General features: G+C 44.3%; 1 protein-coding gene across 1 annotated transcript in view; it reads right to left on the minus strand.

The window, feature by feature from the left end:
• GPATCH1 (G-patch domain containing 1) overlaps window positions 1-20646 on the minus strand; it is a 42718-nt gene that overhangs the window by 10953 nt on the left and 11119 nt on the right. Inside the window, exons 5-15 of the mRNA XM_032325169.1 lie at window positions 20088-20185; window positions 17749-17807; window positions 17129-17371; window positions 15967-16114; window positions 12363-12442; window positions 9303-9507; window positions 7018-7314; window positions 5640-5818; window positions 5042-5169; window positions 3729-3865; window positions 3041-3207 (exon numbers count right to left, since the gene is read on the minus strand). Coding sequence (XP_032181060.1) covers window positions 3041-3207; window positions 3729-3865; window positions 5042-5169; window positions 5640-5818; window positions 7018-7314; window positions 9303-9507; window positions 12363-12442; window positions 15967-16114; window positions 17129-17371; window positions 17749-17807; window positions 20088-20185 — 1741 coding nt within the window. The remainder of the gene's footprint in view (window positions 1-3040; window positions 3208-3728; window positions 3866-5041; window positions 5170-5639; window positions 5819-7017; window positions 7315-9302; window positions 9508-12362; window positions 12443-15966; window positions 16115-17128; window positions 17372-17748; window positions 17808-20087; window positions 20186-20646) is intronic.

The raw sequence follows: 20646 nt of genomic DNA on the forward strand, positions 1-20646 counted from the left end.
TCAACACAATTTCTGGGAAAATCTAGAAGGCTTTCTCACCTAACCACCATAGCACAGGGCCAGAATCCCTTAGTAAGGTTTTATGCCATTTAAAAAATAACAGTCAAGGGGCACCTGGGTGGCTCAGTGGGTTAAAGCCTCTGCCTTCGGCTCAGGTCATGATCCCAGGGTCCTGGGATCAAGCCCTGTGTCGGGCTCTCTGCTCAGCAGGGAGCCTGCTTCCACCTGTCTCTCTGCCTACTTGTGATCTCTGTCAAGTGAATAAATAGGATCTTTTAAAAAAATTTAAATTAAATTAAAAAAATAAAAGCTAAATACATGGGAGTTCCTCAGACAGAGGAAATGGTAGAGGAGAAAGCTGGCTCTTCAGGAAGAAGAGCAACAGTCATACTAAATATCCAAGTAAGTAACACTGATTATCAGGGGTGCCTGGGTGGCTGAGTCATTAAGCAGCTGTCTTTGGCTCAGCAAGGTCGTGGAATCTAGCCCCATATTGGGCTTTGCTCAACAAGAAGCCTGCTTCTCCCTCTCCCACTCCCCCTGCTTGTGTTCCCGCTCTCCCTTTCTCTCTCTCCCTCTGTCAAATAAATAAAATCTTTTAAAAAATAAATAAATAAAAAGGATTATCAGCTCATCAGTTCTTTAAACATGTATAACAACTGAAAGCAAAAATTAGAAAACTCTCCTAAGGTTTTCACTGTGTTTGCATGTAATACATAATATAATACAAGCTAGGAGAGTAAAGGGACCTAGACGTAAAGATTCCACACTCCTCTTAGGATGGTACAACCGACTCTAAGTAAACTGTGAAAAAGTAGGCATGTATTTTGTAGAACAATCGTTAAAAAATAGATCTACTGAGCGCCTGGGTGGCTCAGTGGGTTAAGCCTCTGCCTTCGGCTCAGGTCATGATCCCAGGGTCCTGGGATCGAGCCCCGCATCGGGCTCTCTGCTCAGCGGGAAGCCTGCTTCCCCCTCCACCTCTGCCTGCCTCTCTGCCTACCTGTGATCTCTGTCAAATAAATAAATAAATAAATTTTTTTTTAAAATCTAAAAATGTAATAAATGATTTAAAACAGTAGACTAATAATTATTCAAGTAATATAAAATAAGGTAAGAAAGAAGAAAGAGAGCAACAAAAAAGAGTGGAAACAGACAGGAAACAAAACTGTAGACCCAAATCCAAATATAACAACAAATTGCATTAAATGCCAATGGCTAAACCACACAAAGTAAAACATACAGATTATCTAAATGTATTATTAAAAAAGGACACACGGACAATGACATACTCTTTACCAAAAACCCACTTTAAACACAATGAAATAAATAGGCTAAAAGTAAAAAGATGAAAAAATACATACTGGAAATTGCCAAAAATAAAGAGTAATATTACATAATGATAAAAGATTTAATTCAGCAAAAAGATAAAATAATACTAAATGTGTATGTACCTAACAGGAGTTTCATATACACAAAGCAAGAACTTTGGTATAAAGTTTGGCAGTTTCTTTCTTTCTTTTTTCTTTTTTTTTTTGGCAGTTTCTTATAAAGTGAAATCTACATGTATACATTACCCAGCAATCCCACTACTGGGTATTTAACCTAGAGAAATGGAAACTTATAGTCACACAAAACTCTGCAAATGAATGCCGAAAGCAGCTTTACTTACGAGAGCCAAAAGCTGGAAACAACCCTACGTCCTTAAAGGGTGAACGACCAAAAACCGTGGCTCACCCACACAACAGAGTAGCAATAAAAAGGAACGAACTATTGATATTACACTACTGATGAATCTCAAAGATATTGATATTGAGTGGAAGAACCCAGTCTCAAAAGGTTATATATGTATATTGTCTGATTCCATTTAAATAATATTTTGGAAAGAACAATACTAGAGAGAGACAGAGAAGAGATAGGTGATTGGTAGGCGTTTGCAGAGAGGGGAGGGTATGACAGGAGGGAGTTTTTTGGGGTCATAGTACCACTTTGCTTCCTGATTGTGGTGATGCTTCCACAGTTTTTTTAAAGATTATTTATTTGAGGGGCACCTGGGTGGCTCAGGGGGTTAAGCCTCCGCCTTAGGCTCAAGTCCTGATCTCAGGGTCCTGGGATTAAACCCCACATCAGGCTCTCTGCTCAGTGGGAAGCCTGCTTCCCCCTCTCTCTCTGCCTGCCTCTCTACCTACTTGTGACCTCTCTGTCAAATAAATAAATAAAATCTTAAAAAAAAAAAAAAAGATTATTTATTTGACAAAGAGAGAAAAAGAGAGAACACACAAGCAGTGAAACGGCAAGCAGAGAGAGGGAAAAGCAGGCTCCCCACTGAGCAGGGAGTCCAATGTGGCCTTGATCTCAGCCCCCAAGATCATGACCTGAGCCAAAGGCAGACGCTTGGCTGAATGAGCTACCCAGGCGCTCCTCTATAAATCCATATGTTTCTAAAATCTCACTGAACTATACTTTTTAATGCATGTTCATTTAAAAAATAAAATAATAATTTTAAATGAGGCTATTAGAAATGAAACTTTTTGTTAAATTCAACTTGTAACTATTAAAGCAGTAATTTTAAAAAAAGCCCAATGGATATTTCCTTTATATTCTCTACAAAAGAAAATATATTGAATTTTATTTCAGTGGTTGATGCTGAGTGAAAACCATTCTTGGCAGAGAAGTTTATAATCTTTCCTCATGATCAAAGATATGACTGAAACTACTGTAATGTAGAGCAGGTGCTGGCGATTACAGCCTATGGGTCAAATCCAACCCACTGTCAGCTTTGTAAATAAAGTTTTATTGGAACATAGGTGAACCCAATCTTTTTCACATTTCCTATGATTTATTTCACATTCAACAGCAGAGTGGAGTGATTGTGACAGATACGATATGGTCCACAAAGCCTAAAATATTTAATATCTGACCCTTCACAGAAAGTTTGCAGACCCCTCTTATCCAAGGATGACAAAGCACCATCACAGAGAAGGACAAATACCACAATCAGCCTGGAAAGAGAACCTGGGACCCCTCCACCCCCCGATACCTTATCTGAGAGTGATTCCGTCACACGTTCTTCCTCTTTGATTACTAACGGACTGGACTCTTGTTTAGGCGGACCAACTTTTGATCTAGCCAAACTTAAAAATTCACTAATGGAATCTTCTTTCTTTTCTTGTTTAGATGTATCCCATCTGGATGGTTTTCTTGATTCTGAAAGGTAGGACACAGATGTAATATCAGAATTAGCAAGCAAAGGGTGCCTGGGTGGCTCAGTGGGTTCAAGCCTCTGCCTTTGGCTCAGGTCATGATCTCAGAGTCCTGGGATCAAGTCCCGTATCGGGCTCTCTGCTTAGCAGGGAGCCTGCTTCCTCCTCTCTCTCTGTCTGCCTCTCTGCCTACTTGTGATCTCTGTCAGGTGAATAGATGAAATCTTAAATAAAAAAAAAAGAATTAGCAAGCAAAAGGAAAGCTCTCCATGATGGCTTTATCCAAGAACATCAGCAAACCTGTAGGTGTTGGGAAGGTGGCAGATGCTGAGGCAGTGCCCCGACCTCAAACAGTAGATATCTGAACTCCTACAACCTGAGCTAATGTATTCACATGAACAAGTCTCTTAATTGAGAAACAGCTTGCACTATGTGTGTAAAGTCTTAAGACTTTACTTCTGTTTTCCCAATGGGATAGGGGTTGAGAACATGGTCAGCACATGGACCCAAGGAAGCCCCACTCACTGTCGGGGCCTTGGTGTTTTGGTACTTTTTCACTCAATGCTTGAGTTGTAGGCAAGGATGCTGTCTCTGGGAGCGTCAGAAAGTTGAAAACTGAGTATTTGTCACGTTTTACTCTTGGTAAGCCAACCAAAGTTGAACTGTGGGTTGAAGAGAAAACATACATACATAAATTTAGTAACAACTCATGTTATGAAATAACATCTCACGTTTTTCACCACTAGCTCTTCTACCTCCTAAGAGGTCCCTGAAGGTTATTTTGCTTCTCAAAGCAGTATAAGAATTTCGTTGACTGACCTTAGGGCCAATGAGGTTTTCCCTAGTAAGAGCCCTAGGTTTTTTTCCTGTAAGATCTAGAATTTAACTTTGAAAATGTATTTCCAGAGTGCCTGGGTGGCTCAGTCAGTTAGGTATCTCACTCTTGATCTCAGCTCAGTTCTTGATTTTAGGGCTGTGAGTTCAAGCCCCGCACTTAAAAAAAAAAGGAAAAGCTGCGCTGCTAAAAATATACTTAAATGTTCTGACAAAACCTCTGATTAAATTTTATACGCTTTTTGGGGCGCCTGGGTGGCTCAGTGGGTTAAGCCACTGCCTTCGGCTCGGGTCATGATCTCAGGGTCCTGGGATCGAGTCCCGCATCGGGCTCTCTGCTCAGCAGGGAGCCCGCTTCCCTCTCTCTCTCTGCCTGCCTCTCCATCTACTTGTGATTTCTCTCTGTCAAATAAATAAATAAAAATCTTTAAAAAAAAAAAATTTATACGCTTTTTGGTAGTGTTTATAATCAAATAAGTATCAAACTTTTATAAAGAATTAGCATAAGTGGGACGCCTGGGTGGCTCAGTGAGTTAAAGCCTCTGCCTTCGGCTCAGGTCATGATCCCAGGGTCCTGGGATTGAGTCCCGCATCAGGCTCTCTGCTCAGCAGGGAGCCTACTTCCTCCTCTCTCTCTGCCTCTGCCTGCCTCTCTGCCTACTTGTGATCTCTGTCTGTCAAATAAATAAATAAAAATCTTGAAAAAAATAATAATAATTAGCATAAGTAACCTTTTAAATGTAAACTCTATGTGCATCATTAAAAAGGCAGCAAATTAGACATACCTGAGTTTTGTGTCTTCAGTATAGAATAAAGTTTGCTTCCTCGATGTTTGCTTATTTTTTTAGTAACAACCAACAGTAGTTAAATCTACAAAATTTGCAACTCTAAGCATTTACAAGTAAATTCCTCTAGAAAAGGGGAATTTACCTGAGTTGGTGAGAGGGAAAGAGAGCTTTAATACGGGAGAGTGAATACTGATGTAAGGGCAGATTTCCACTTACTCTGGATAAGGGTCAGGGACGTTAAACCTCTTACACAGAAGTTTGTCAGGGTGCCACTCAAATATGTCTCGGGTAAGCTTCCCGAACATCTTCATTTTCACAGCCGACTGCTTGTCGTTGACATCATTCTGAGAAAAGACATTTATTCTCTTTCATCAAGTGGTCACGCCATTAACCTGACTGCTCTCCCACTGAAAGTTTTCAAGCAATCTTTCAAAATTACAAAACAGCTCTTATGCTACAACGTTTTTTTGCTAAACTATATTGAAAGCTAAAAGCAGAAAATCAGTTCTTATTCTATAATGCTGTGTATATTGTGATCATTCCACCGAGGGACCAGAAATACTTGTTTTAATTTTAAAATTCAAGGAGAATGCCTGGGTGGCTCAGTTAGTTAAGCATCTGCCTTCAGCTGAGGTCATGATCCCTGGGTCCTGGGATCGAACCTCGAGTCGGGTTCCCTGCTTCTCCCTCTTCCACTCTCCCTGCTTGTGTTCCCCCTCTCACTGTATTGCTCTCTGTCAAATAAATAAATAAAATCTTAAAAAATAATAACATGCAATAAAATTCATCAGGTAGGGACATGATGGCGACAGACCTCTTGGTCTCGAGGGACTTCCACCTGATCTGAATCATCCTCCTCCTTGGCATGCGTGAACCTGGAGGATAAGGTCGAATGGGAAGACACGTAGAGTAGAGCCGCCCGAGCAAACTCATCCCGCTCGCGGCCTCGCTCCCATTCTGTCATGCTGGGGTCCAGACAACGTTCCAGGGCATCTGCGGAACAAGAAACAAGAAATTGCTTCACTCTTAGGAAGAACATAGGACTCAAAGGAGAATATCCAGTGGGTCCCACTGTATCCCTATAGATTTTATCCAGAAGGGACACCAATCCTTACCCTGGTTTCTGAGAGCATGGTAGGGAGTATTCGTCAGGTAATAGTGCTCTCCCCCTCAGCATGATTCTTTTGTTGAATTCTGTCTACCTCACAGAACAGAGAAAAACAGCTGGGGCCTAATGCTTGTTAAATCTTCGAAGCCAGGAACTTGGTACCACTCCCAGACAGTGAAAAGTTCATCCCAAGTATCTTCCTAGGTTTTGGCAGAAAAACACTCCTTTTTCTAACTTTTTTTTTTTTTTTAATTTAACAATTAACATCAGTGGGTGGGTTCTTAGCAGGCAGTGAAGACATAATAGACCGCCATCTGCTTTTGAAAACTGATGTCTCAGGGACACCTGGGTGGCTCAATCAGTTAAGTGTCTGCCTTTGGCTCAGGTCATGATGTCAGGATCCTGGGATCTAGCCCCATGGTGGGCTTCCTGCTCAGCAGGGAGTCTGTTCCTCTGTCTCTCTCTCCCTCTGTCCCTCCCCACCGCTTGTTGTCTCTCTCTCAAATAAAATCTTTAACAAAAATAAAAAGTAAGGAAGGAAACTGATGCCTCACATTTGCTGACGACTCTTCCAACCACTACTGGGAATGACAGCAAACCCTCTCCTCACTCTGCCCAAATTTACCCCGTAGACTGGAGAGTGATTTTTTTCCCCCCTCGTAAGGGTTTAACAGCCAGCTACCTTTTTAAATAAAATTTTAGACCATGATTTAGGGCTGGATAATTAGGATTTTAAGATAAAGTGGGAGATGACCTTGTTCTCTTGGTGCAAAATGCAACACTTAGAGAAGGCAAGCATTTGCAAACAGTACACGGTCTGTGTTTCAGCACTAGCCATGGCCAAGGCGTGTTCTCTACTTAAGACAGCTATCTTTGGGACCTGAGATATGGAGAAACACAAGCTACTTGTTCTTACTTTCTAAGGTCAAGAGCCAGGGACTACAATCTATGCACTGTTTGCACCGGACAAAGCCGAACACTGGCAGAGTGGGGGATGCTGCAACTTCAAATCCAGGACTGGGGCAGGAAGAGCAAGAGTGCTTCCCCCAGCCAAAAGGTGGGGGGACCCAGACCTAGCACCCACCTTTCTGACCCCGTTTCATATTTACTAAAAACTCTTCATATCGTTTTTGCTTTTCTGGATCTTTTGCGAAAGGTTTGAAGTTGCTGGCTCTCGTGGAGGCTGTCCCACCACTCAGGGCCAACTGCCACGAGCAGTGTCCGACGTCTGGCGAGGAGGGCTGGGGTCTGCTGCGTGAGGCATTCTGGGCCAGACTCCTGGCCTTGAGTTGAGCTGCTTTCAGGTCAGTTGCCTGCTTCATTTCTTTGATTCTCTCTTTGTCTTTTTGGGACAGAAACTCCAACACTGAAGTAGTCGAACCTAACAAAAATAGTAACAGGAAGAGAAACGAAGTATCCTAAGACAGCTATATTGACATATCATGGTACAGACGAGTTCAATGTCACAAAGGTATGTCGCTGGCGTATTTTACAGGGAGTTTCTCATCTGTATTCCTATCATCCCTGTGAACTAGACAGTGATGAAATAACAAGACCCATGTTTCACTGCAAACAAAAGTGCAGGCCAATGTGTTTATGGATATTTATGGAGTGAGAGAGTGGTCCTAGAATGCAGGAGCTGACACCCTGGGCTCCAGATGCCAGCGCGAGCAGCCACCACCTGACAGTCCCACCTGGCACAAGCCCCGGTTCAGAGCCAGCTGTCCCTGCAGTGTTCAGTCCTGTCACAGCGCCCCCAGAGCACTGGCCTGGGCTGTGAGGACACCACAGACAGGGCCCCGCTGTCACTAGCTGGTGGCGTGGGCCTCAGAGAAGCCCAAAGTCAACCCCGGAGGATGGCTACGAGAGGAGGACCATAAAGGAAACAGGGTGACACCACCAAAGGAGACTTAGAGACAAGGGCTGGGACTGGGGCATGAGGAATCACTAGCACGTGTGGGGCAGGGAAGGCCTGGAAGTTCCCTCCAAAGAGATCATAGTTGTGGTGAGTTAAGTAAAAGAAAGAGCTGAAGTTTAAGGGAAGAGCAGAGGCAGAAGAGACAGTGAACGTCAAGGCCCCAGTGGCTGGCACGTCATTGTAGGTGGGGTCAGACGGCAGAAAGCAGGGTCACAAGACTGCACCTCATGGGGTTATGGGAGAGGGGGACAAGACATGGCCTGAAAAGGAGGCAGAGCTGGATCACACAGCCTTGGGCAGGGACAGGGGTAGGGGGATGGTGTCTGGATTTGTCTTCAGTGTGAGAAGGACTGGAATGTTTCAAGAGGGGCAGTGACAAGGATTCAGTCCATCCTGCTGCCAGTCAGGGGAACAGACTGCAGAGAGGAAGGCAGGGAAGTAAGGAGACCAAGAATGAGGCCCCACAATGGTCCAGGTGAGGGAGGACGGGCGCTCACTCCTGGATGGAAGCAGCGGAAATGCAGACACGGTGGGGTCCCCCACACCTTCGGGGCAGCGCTGAGAGGACATGCTGGTGGACTTGGGGTGGGGGCAGGAATTAGGATTCCGACATTCTGGTCTAAGCAGTAGGTCACTAACAATGGGAAGATCGGGGGAAGAGCAAGTCTGGAATAGGAAGTGGGGAACCACAACTTCTGCTCTGGTCTATTATATTTGAGATACCTATCAGGCTCCCAATTGCCAAGTCCAAGTTCACCTCTCAGGTGGGTCTTTCTGTGTCAACCTGCAAGAGATTCTCCACACTTGTACGCACTTTCAGACTCACTTGTTCCTTTTTTAGGCATTCAGGAAAGAGCTACAGTACCCTTTCTCCTGAGGAAAAAAGTCACACGTTCCCAGGCTCTGTAGGGACAGGGAAGGCACCCATGTCCTGGTCTTTACCACATTCCTGGCAATTATTCCCAGTCTGAAAACTGCTGAGCTTAAGACCAGGGTTGAGATCTCAAAAGCAGACCCAACTTATGTTAGAGGACAAGTCTCAAGAAATATGAGATACGGGGGCACCGGGGTGGCTCAGTCAGTTAAGCATCTGCCCTCAGCTCAGGTCATGATCTCAGGGTCCTGGGACTGAGCCCTGCGTCTGGCTTTCTGCTTAGTGGAGAGTCTGCTTCTCCCTCTCTCTCTGCCTGCCACTCCCCATGCTTATGCTGCGAGCACGCGCGTGTGCTCTTTCTCAAATAAATAAATTCTTTCAAAAAGTAAGGGATACGTACACTGCTATCTGTGCCATTCATAATACACAATTTCGTTCTCTCCATGTGTGAATACCAAACCACCTAAAACCACCTAAAAGGCTGGTCATTGAGAAAACAACTGTCCATTTTGATTTTGGTAACTCCAGTCCCTATAAATGTAAATGTAATGCTCTTCAACTTCTTCATGGCACCTACCTTGAACAGGTGTTTCTCCCAGCAACTCCCCTCTCTTGGAGGCATTCAGTTGGTGCCTACTGCAGGTCCCCGGGTCAGGCACTGGCTTTCCAGCTGACTCGGATGATACCTGGAGTAAGTGGGAGTTCTCTGAGGTTGCAGCTATCACAGGTCTGAAGTAATGTACTGGTCGATAGTCTCTTGGCAATTCAGGTGGTGGGTAAGTCTTTAAAAAAAAAAACAGAAACAAAAAAAACAAGAAACAAACCTCAGAAAAGACAGGCTGTGAGATGACCATGTTTGACTTAACCAAGAAAACCCATAACCTGTGAGTGTTGTTAAGCTTGCCCTCGCCGGCCCAGCCTGCACCAGGGAGGCCACACTGGGCAGAGCCCCTGCAGGTGTCCAGCCAACATCCATTCTGGATCTGGAGAGCCACTGGGAAATGCATCTTTGTAATGGCCACACATTTATTTTTTTTTTTTTTTTTTTTTTTTTTTTTTTAAAGATTTTATTTATTTATTTGAGAGAGAAACAGTGAGAGAGAGCATGAGCGAGGAGAAGGTCAGAGAGCGAAGCAGACTCCCCATGGAGCTGGGAGCCTGATGTGGGACTCGATCCCGGGACTCCGGGATCATGACCTGAGCCGAAGGCAGTCGTCCAACCAACTGAGCCACCCAGGCGTCCCATGGCCACACATTTCTAATGCTACCCCTGCCCACTTCTACAGAGAAATGCCAATATGCTCGTTCTGTGTGATAAGAAAGATGACAAGAGTTAACACAATGTACTGGCTCACAAGCAGAACTGGCTGACTATAAATCAGAACGTAATTGAGAAAAGTATGATTTGAGACTTAGGGGAAAAAAATAATAACTTTAAATAAGTTGTTTTTCAATTCAGAATTATTTTTCTAATTATGTTTCAGTTCCAAATTAGAGCTTGGGGACTTATTTTTTGATCTGAGGTAGTTTTAATTCAAAAGCTGAAACTGAAATGTATTTGAGGAATTCAGGCACTGATGAGGACAGAACAGATACATTACAAGAAAAGTATTGGGCACTTTTAAATCACTGTGCTGAACGGTCTTCCCTGCACCAAGTCTAACAAACATATTTACAGACAGTCTTACAAAAGCCATTTTCTAGAGTTTCCAGCTACCTGAAACCCTGACCTCTGTAACCAGGGCCGCACCAAATGCTCTCTGGTGCAATTCTGGGGCCCAGCTGCACACAGGGCTCCCCTAAGGGTTTAAAGACACTGATGCCACATCACACCTCAAGAGCTGGTGCCCAGCGGGGTCCCCAGGTGGCTGAAAGATGCAGTTGGGGTAAGCACCTGGGACCATGACAGCCCACGGAAGAGGGCTGGCATCTCTGCCAGGAGATCTCATTTCTTTATCATCTCAGCTTGGCCACCTTCTCGGAATGTGTGGACTCCCATAGTAGCTGGCAAACCCTCCATTACGGCCGTGACACAAAAATCCAGAGGGGCTGGGCAGCAAGTGTGCAGCCCGGCTCTTCTTAATACCCTCCGGGGAGATTCAAAGCATCCCCCCCAGCACCCGCCCCGCTCTGCTCGGTCTCTGCTGTTTGGCCTCTGGATGCAGAGGCTGGGCTTCTGGCCACGGTGTAGAAAACTGGCCTGTCTGTGAAAGGCTAGGTGAACAGAGCCCTTCTCTGAGTCGCTCCCGCCCAAAGCACTACTTCCGGCAAGCAATGCTTCAGGAACCACCCATGCCTGTCACCCTGGTCATGAACCTAGGCCTCCCTAGAGTGAATTCGTGCTTCGGGCGCCCTCCCTGGGGGAAGGCTGCACTTGGGGGCCAGGAGTTGGTCCTACTGAGCCCTGGGTCAAGCGAGTACTTCTCAGCCTTTTTCCTGCTCTCCTTTTAGACACTTAAAAAAAAAAAAAAATCTCCCTTAATGTTACTTGACATTTCTGGCAAGAACAGCGGCTTACGACGGGCCCGACACTGTTCCGATTATGTTCTGCTCATTGTTACAATACACCATCAGCTAAACAAATCAGAGCCACTGTAACCCGGAATGTGGTTCTTGAGGCTGCGCTGCCCCTGGTCTCCCCTGTTCTGAAAAACCACAGGCCAAGTCACAGGGGTACTAAACAAATGTTTGCTGAATTCAGAAAAAAAGAGCAAATTAAAGTATGGAGCCATCTAAAACTGGGTTGTCAGGGGTTCCTGGGTGGCTCAGTCATTAAGCGTCTGCCTTCGACTCCGGTTATAATCCTGGGGTACTGGGATAGATCCTTGGGCACCCTGCTCGGTGGGAAGCCTGCTTCTCCCTCTCCCACTCTCCCTGCTTGTATTTCCTCTCGCTGTTTCTCTCTGTCAAATAAATAACATCTTTTTAAAAAATTAAAAATTAAAAAATGAAATGGGAGGCCAACAAGGCAAATGGCCAGGAGCACCACCTGAGCCACCAGTACCCGTCACCCCATGATGCCTGCCAGTGAGCATGGGGCTCCTGTGGGCAGGGAGAGTACTACTCGGCCTAAGCTGTACAACAATCTCACAAAACAGGACTCTCTCTGGAAACGTGTGAGGAGCTCTCCATGGGGCTTGGCCTGCAGGCACGTGGCCTCTCTCCCTTCTGTTTGCCTAGACGAGGAGTCCAGGGAACCCTGTCCACACTAGCCAACACTCTTCATGGCATTCAGGAGGAGGCAGGATGGGGGCATTTGATGACTTCTTGAAATTTTCTACGTTTCCTTAAGTTACACTGCCCTTGGAATTATATCAATTCCATTTTCCCCTCCCCCCCAGTTTGTAATGTAATTATAACCACTTACTTGGAGCTTGGATTAAAAAAACTAGCAACTTAAAAAAATAAAAGATCAGCAATTAGATAATTTGGATGCAATGTGATTACTGACTGATATTTCTTATGCAGAATATGTTTACCTAGATACCTGGACAATCACTAGTAATCATATTATTGCTTTTTAAAAACGGAATTTATTTATTCTTCAATCATTAATACAATAGCTCAGATTACATAGCAGCAAATGTTTTAAGAACTAAATCAGTAAAATAAAGAAATAAATAAATGTTTTCCTTACTTTCTTGGAAGATAAAGGTTTAGAAGCCAAGGAAAATCCATCCAAAATTTTGCCAATGTATCGAAGATCTTTCTCTGATTCTACAAAATGATGTCATTGATTAAATTCAGAAACAAAGAAGATTACAGTAAGACCAAAGACGTCAGTTTTTTATCTCCAAGAACACAAATACTACGAGTCACACATGATTAACTTGCAGAGATAAAAGTCAAGGGGAGAGAAGAATGGTACGTCAAGCCCTCACACCTCTGTTGACTCAGTGACTGGCAGTTTGGCCACAGCACCCTCGGCTGATTAGGTGGCCCCGGATGTGAGGCCATGGCTGTTCTTAATACCCTCCGGGGTATTAGTATTAATACCCTCTCTCAGACAAGTATCTCAACACTGTTTCTAGAAAAAGTACCTTAGGTCCTAAGCTAAGCCTAGGGGCACCAAAGAATAGACTCAGGAGTAAAAGATCTCAAGAAAGGGGGGCGTGGGTGGCTCAGTGGGTTAAGCCTCTGCCTTCCGGGGATCAAGTCCGCATCTCTGCTCGGCAGGGAGCCTGCTTCCCCCTCCTCTCTCTCTGCCTGCCTCTCTGCCTACCTGTGATCTCTGTCTGTCAAATAAATAAATAAAATCTTTAAAAAAAAATCTCAAGAAAAACCATGAAGAGGACAAGTATGGTTAAAAATAAAATCATAACCATCAAAGAGCCATTTCTAAAACCAGGTGAAGAACCAGGGGGAGACTCCCCCCCCCATTTCCTTAGCAACTATTCAAATAAAGCCACAGAAGACAATACAACCAGGTTAGCCAGTAATCTAATCCCAACTCAGATTAAAATGTGCTTTTGTTTTTTTCCCAGACGAAAATCTAACAAGAGATAAAGATCACCAAAGATCACTCAGGAAACAGAATGACCAATCCCCTCTTGACCTGGAGCCAGGGATCGGCCATTGGTTATGGAGACAATCTCATGGATGGGGCTCTTTGATTTTCAAAGATTTCCAGAGCACAGTGGTTATGTCAAAAACCCATATGCAGGGGTACCTGGGTGGGCTCAGTCAGTTAAACATCTGCCTGTGGCTAAGGTCATGATCCCAGGATCCTGGGACTGAGTCTTGCACAGGGCTCCCTGCTCAGTAAGGAGCCTACTTCTCCCTCTCCCTTTGCTGCCTGCCTCCCCCCGCCCCTGGCTTGTGCTCTCTGTCAAATAAATAAATAATATCTTTAAAAAAAAAGAAAGAAGAAACAAATGTGCATAAAGACAGAGCTACAGAATATTTAGAATATTTATTACAGCCATAGGGACTGTGAAAAAAAAATAAGTAGTTTAAAATCAACCATGAAGGTACCTGGGTGGCTCAGTTGGTTAAAGCCTCTGCCTTCAGCTCAGGTCATGATCTCAGGGTCCTGGGATCAAGCCCCACATCGGGCTCTCTGCTCAGCGGGAAGCCTGCTTCCCCTCTTTCTCCGCCTGCCTCTCTGCCTATTTATGAACTCTCTTTAAAATCTTTAAAAAGAAATTAGAAGTTAAAAAAAATAAAAATCAACCATGAAGATTGGCTAAATTTAGATTCACTCAATGAAAAATCTTAAGGTTAAAATTATAGTTGTGCCTGGGGTGGGAGAGGAGAGGGGGCCATAGCAGAGAGGGGATAAGAGGAGCCTGGGGAAGTTGGGGAAAGTCACCAGCTCAGGCTTGACGAGGGGGCTTGATGAGGGGAAGGGTGGAATTCAGTCAATAGGCACAAAGGTGTTGTAAAAAGGAAAAACCAAGGATTTGCCCCAGGAGGCAGATTTCAATATGCATATCTATTACAGATTCATAATTATTATGTAATCAATACACAATGATATTTGTATTACATAATTAATACATATATTATGATGGAGTGTTATGTTACTATATTAACATAATCAATATACATAATTAACATGTTAGTATAATCTATAACACTAATATATTAATTTTTTTCTTTTCCTTTTCCTTTTTTTTTTTTTTTTTTCCAAGAGGGGGCTGGGGAAGAGCACAGGGAGAGGGAGAGAGAGACATAAGCTAGCTCCATGCCTAGCACAGGGCCTGATACAGGGCTCCATCCCATGACCCTGAGATCATGACCTGAGCTGAAATCAAGAGTCAGACGCATAACCAACTGAGCCACCCAGGAGCCCCACACATTTTCTTCCAAGTTATAAAAATACATAGTCTTAGTAGCAAATTTTGAAAATAGAGGTAATGAAAAGGAAGTGGTAACACCAACTAACATTCGGGTGCATGCTCTCCCAGCATCTTGTGTAAAACCCTAGATTCTTTTTTGGTGATGAGGACAGAGGCCACCGACACTTACAGAGGTGCCCGGCATGTCTTAAGCCTTTTCTGTTCGTTACTAGCCCCATGGGTGTGCCCTGGTCATGCCCACTGTCTAGGCAAGGACACTGGGGCACAGGGAGATGAAGTAGCCTGCCCGAGGCCACGGCTGAGAACAGGGCAGAGCCTGGGCTGGAGCGGAGGTGGTCTGTCTTCAGAACATGTGTTCACAGCCATTAAGCAAACTACCTCTAAAAACTTGTTTTGAGCCTTTTTGTCTTCCAGACACGCAAAATGGATATCCTTTCCAGAAGTTACGCTTGGCTCACTTAGATTATTCCAACATGTATGTTTCAGATGTATTTTACAGGAGTTCGATCAGATTTGATGGGAGGACAGCTAGAAATGTCTCTGTAGATGGTCTATCTCAGCAGTCGCCTCCTTATCTCACTTAGGTGCTTCTTACTATTCTATTCTTACTATTCTATTCTAACCAAAGAAGAGTGGGTGCTCTTTATTCAGTCCTTGGCCACGTACTATGCCCAGCATGGAGTTATGCCACTTAACCCTCACAATGACCCTCAGAGTGGATGTGATCATCACTTTACAAATGATGCCCAGAGAGGTTATGAGCCTCACCCAAGGTTCCCCTCACCCCTGCCATCCAAATCCAGTCACATGACACCAATTTGCATGTTACTCATACCGGCCCCACGCTGTCTCCTCCCTACACCTTTTCTGGAAAGAAACACTGAACTACTACTTAGAACTATACGATCCAAATCCCGACAGACTCTGACTTGAAATCTAAGTTGCGTTGAGAGGTTTCCACTTCCTAGCCCAATGAGAGCCTCCTAAGAGCCAGGGACTCAAGTGGCAAGACAGGCTGGGTGCCATGATCCCCTTGCTATAGGCCTCCACGTCCAGCCTCTGACCTGCTGCCTGAGCTGACCTACCTTGGCCCACTGCCCAGGTCCTCCAGCTTCCCTCTGACCCATGCTACCTCTACCCCACAGCACAAGCACATGCCCTCATACTCACTCCTTCCCTGATTCCAGACCTCTTCCCCCTCCCAACCTCAGCCTCATCTCAACAGCTGGCTCTGGCTTCCCCCCAACTCCACCCCTGGTTTACATCTAGCTTCTGCCTTACTGGGCCTCTCTTCTCCCCATCTTGTTTCTCACCCAGCATCTTTTACCCACAACTCCCAACTCCACAGAGGCTGACACTCCAGCATCAATGCTGCAACCCCTTCTTCCTATAATACCCTGACATGTGGTCCTACCACCAGTTGTGGGTCTGTGGAATTACCTTTCTGACTTTTATATTGCCTAGGTGCTGTCCAGCCATACAGTCCATCTCCAGGCTCCTCATCCTTCAAAATGGTGTCATATTTGGATAAAGTTTCTGTGGCATAGATGTCATCATCTTCCTCTTCCAGGGCACCAACACCAAAAGCCTTCAAAAACAAGGTTCTGAACTGAGCAATTACAGGTTTTAGGGTGTGTCTCCGTGGAAGGATAAAGCTACTTTAAGGATGTGACCGAATAGACCACATTAGCACCCCAAGATCACCAACAGACAAGGGAAGTGGGAGACTAGATTGACACACAGAATCAAGCTATCTTGGAAACAATGGCCAGAAGTGAATGCCAGGCCTCCAGCAGTGGGGCTGTCCTCTGGGCCCAGCGGCAGCTACCCGTCTGAGCCCTAACACAGAAAGGTGTGGAGAACACATCCAAGCAGCAATGCCTGAGAAGAGGGCCTCCAAAAGAAGAAAGGCAGAATATTCAGCTACTATTCAGTGTAGCCAGGGCTGGAGAGCAAGATCTGAAGGCTACCACTACTGAAACAGCTATTGTAAAAACTCCTAATCATCATGGGACACAGCCTTCAGCAAGCATCACTTTTTGTTTAAAAAAACTGGGAGAAAACATGTATAAGAAAGAAAAGGCAATGACAAAATCTGCTAAATATAATTTAAGAAAAGCCTCTAAATTAATGTGAGAGCACAGACCATCAGGGAAAGCTCTCCATTTTCTCAAAAGTAAAAAGCAAGTCTCCCAAGTGAAATATACACTCATGTTCCCAGTGTGGGGCTGGAGGCACTAGGAAACAGTCTGAGAGGTAGTAAAACTTGGACTTGAACTTGGAGAGACAGATTGCAATTCGACTATTAATTAAATCAAAGGGGGAAGTGTGTTTTTTCTGCTCAGCCCCACATGGGTGTGGGAAAGCAGTCCTCAGTCCTGGGAACACACAACTCCATCAAGAACATTAGGTCACCGGATGTCAGCAGTAAAATCAGGAAGGTGTGCTTTACATGTCTTCATAAAAGACTGTACAGAAAACAGAACTACTTCTAAGTCTTCCTGTTAGTCAGTGAATAATGAGTGACTACCGTATATATAATATGATATGGAAAGCATTCTCACTGTTGACATTTCCATGTTCATGAAACAGAAACTTCTACCTGGCCTGAGATTCCCAGTTTTCTTCCTTTATTCACTCCAATCTCTCCAAGAAGATTGCTGGTCCCCTGGGGTCCCCCACCGAAAAGATTAAAATGTTCTCCCGAAGTTCCAAACAATGCTTGGTGGGGATCCAGGCCCTTGTAAGCCAGTCCATGCACATTATCTTTAGGTGTGAAATCCACAGGTGTGACATCTTTGGGGGCAAAGGTCACATTTTCAGGCACATAGTCATCATCTTCCTCCTGCTCACAGTGACGAAAAAATGCAATGAAGGTGACTCACTGACTGGTGCAAAGTTCTGTAAAATACTATTTTCAAATTATTAATTCCAAACAGAACACTGACCGAACTTTCTTTTCCTCTATCACAAATCACTAAATCAAGTTCTTGATACTAACACAATCAGTGCCATTTTAACAATCTGAACAGACTTGGGTATGTACGGTGCTGGCATGTTGCTGAATGCATTCTCTGACGTGAAGGTAGTTTCAGGGTGGGGGTATTTCACTGTTTTGGGATCCAACTGATTTCTAAAATTATTTCCAACACTAAAATTTCATGTTCATGAGGAAACAGATGTTTCTATACCAAATTCAAGGTCAGTCATGCCATACAATACCTCAGATCCCTCAGAGCCTCCAGGGGGTAAGGCACAGCCATAGATTTTTACTCCAGGATCTACAAAAGATATTTCAGATACATTGGTTGCAAGCAATTGAAAATAAAGAAACCGGAATTACTGACGCTGTTTAGAGGTTCACGGAAGCCCTTATAAAAGCTGCTCTGGCTCTAGAGTCAGAGACAAATCACTCAGGAATTGTGTGCCACCCACGCTCTGGCAATAACGTGCTCCATGACTCACCACTACTGCCCCAGCACCATGGAGAACCTGAAGGAAGCTATTTCTGTCACCTGGCTGGGGAGACCAAGGGCAAGAAATCAACAGAAAATCACCCTGTCAAATTGTGACACAATTTTGACAAGAGTAGGAAACGGTTTCACGTGGTGCTAGCAGGAATACAAACTGGTACAATGCTTCCAGAAGGCTGTTACGCATGACACACAGAAAGCCTCAAAATACAGTTAACTTCTTGGGAATATAAACTGGTAAAGCTACTGTGGAAAACAGTATGGAGGTTCCTCAAAAAATTAAAAACAGAAACACCGGGGTGCCTGGGTGGCTCAGTGGGTTAAGCCTCTGCCTTCGACTCAGGTCATGATCTCAGGGTCCTGGGATCGAGCCCCACATCAGGCTCTCTGCTTGGCAGGGAGCCTGCTTCTCCCCCTTTCTCTGCCTACTGCTCTGCCTACTTGTGGTCTCTCTCTCTCTGTCAAATAAATAAATAAAATCTTTTAAAAAATAAATAAAAAATAAAAATAAAAACAGAAACACCATGTGATCCAGTAATTCCACTATTGGGTATTTATCCAAAAAACAAAAAAACACTACTTTGAAAGGATACAGGCACCCCTATGTTTATTGCAACATTATTTACAACAGCCAAGATACAGAAGCAGTCTAAGCATCTGTCAACAAACAAGTGGATAAGAAAGATGGGGTACATCTAAGTATGCAATGGGATACTACACAGCCATAAAAAAGGATGAGATCATGCCTTCGGTGACATGGTCAGACCTAAAGGGTATTATGCTAAGTGAGATAAGTCAGACTGAGAAAGATAAGTATTATATGACTTCACCATATGTGGAATCCAAAAAAAAAACCAAACAAACAAATAGCAGAATCAGGTTTATAAATACAGAGAACAAATTGATCATTGCTAGAGGGAAGGAAGCAAAATGGGTGAAGGCAAGTGGGCGATATAGGCCTCCAGTTATGGAATGAGTAAGTCACGGGACTAAAAGGCCCAGCACAAGAAACAGAGTCAATGATATTATAATAGCATTCTGTGGTGACAGACATAGCTATGCTGGTGGTGAGCACAGCATAACGTTTAGACTTGTCAGATCACTAGGATGTATACACCTGAAACCAATGTAACACTATGTGTCAACTGTACTCAAATTTAAAAAAATTTTTAAAATACAGTTGATATTTGAACAACAGAAGTTTGAACTGAACAGGTCCATTTATACACAGAATTTTTACAGTACAGTTAATGTAACTATATTTTCTCTTCCTTCTGATTTCCTTAATAATTTTTTTTTCTACAGCTTACTTTATTCTAAGAATAAAGTATAGAATACATATAACATACAAAATACATGCTAGTCGACTATGTTATCAGTAAGGCTCCTGGTCAACAGTAGGCTATTAGCAGTTAAGTTCTCGGGGAGTGAAAAGAAATATGTGGAAATATAGCACTGTATGTTAATTAGACTCAAAAAGAAACAAATGAACAAACAAACAAATAAACATTATATGTGGATTTCCGACCACCCACAGGGTTAGTGCCTCTAACCCCCTTGTTCAACAATCAACAGTATAGGCATACAACTTGACCCAGCAATTTTATTTCTAGAAACATGGAGCCATTAAAAAGTATGCTACAGGAATGCCTGGGTGGCTCAGTGGGTTAAAGCCTCTGCCTTTGGCTCAGGTCATGATCCCAGGGTTCTGGGATCAAGTCTCACATCGGGCTCTCTGCTCAGTAGGGAGCCTGCTTCCCCCCCTCTCTCTGCCTGCCTCTCTGCCTACTTGTGATCTCTGTCTGTCAAATAAATAAATAAAATCTTCTAAAAAAAAGTATGCTACAGGGGCACCTGATGGCTTAGTCAGTTAAGTGGCTGACTCTGGCCCAGGCCATGACTTCAGGGTTCGCAGATGGAGCCCTGCATCAGATGCCCTGCTCAGCAAAGGGCTTCTCCCTCTGCTTCTGCCACGCCTCACCCCCCCCAACCCCTCCACATCAGCTCATGTTCCCTCTCTCACTCTCACTCTCTCAAAAAAACAAGAAGAAACTATGCTACAGAATGAATGGAAATCAATATACATACCAGGTTTCTGTCGGCGTGGTTTTCTCTTTACTCGAGGTCCAACTCCTTGTCCTTCTTTCCAACCCATTTTTCTCAGCAATTCAAAACCTATAGATAATCTAGGATATTAAGGTACTGAATGTGAACTTCCTTTTATGATACTAGAGGACAGTAGGAAATAAGCAGCCTTTCAGTCCCTGTCTAGCTCACACCCTTGTTGTGTCTGAGCCCTTTAAACACAGCCCAACCCCCCTCCACATCAGCCCTACAAGGCCATGCCGTGCCAGCCACAGCTGACCAGATTAGGGTGCACACCCAGCCTGGGGAAGTTGATTGGAAGCCCCCTCTGCTGGGCCTTTGGAATGGACACCTGGGGATTCTATATGGTCCTTGTCAAGTCTGTGGCCTGGGAAACCATGCATCTGAGGCAGACACATCAGGTCACACGCCTAAGAGCAGAATAAGGAGATACACAAAAAGAGCAGGTAGTATGAGGCAGACAGGAGAGAGCCCTCAAGGCTTCTGAAAGAGAGGGAGGGAAGGCACCCCAGTTCCTAATAGCACACCAGCCTCCATAAAC

Source organism: Mustela erminea, chromosome 19 (assembly GCF_009829155.1).
Source record: "Mustela erminea isolate mMusErm1 chromosome 19, mMusErm1.Pri, whole genome shotgun sequence".
NCBI lineage: Eukaryota > Metazoa > Chordata > Mammalia > Carnivora > Mustelidae > Mustela > Mustela erminea.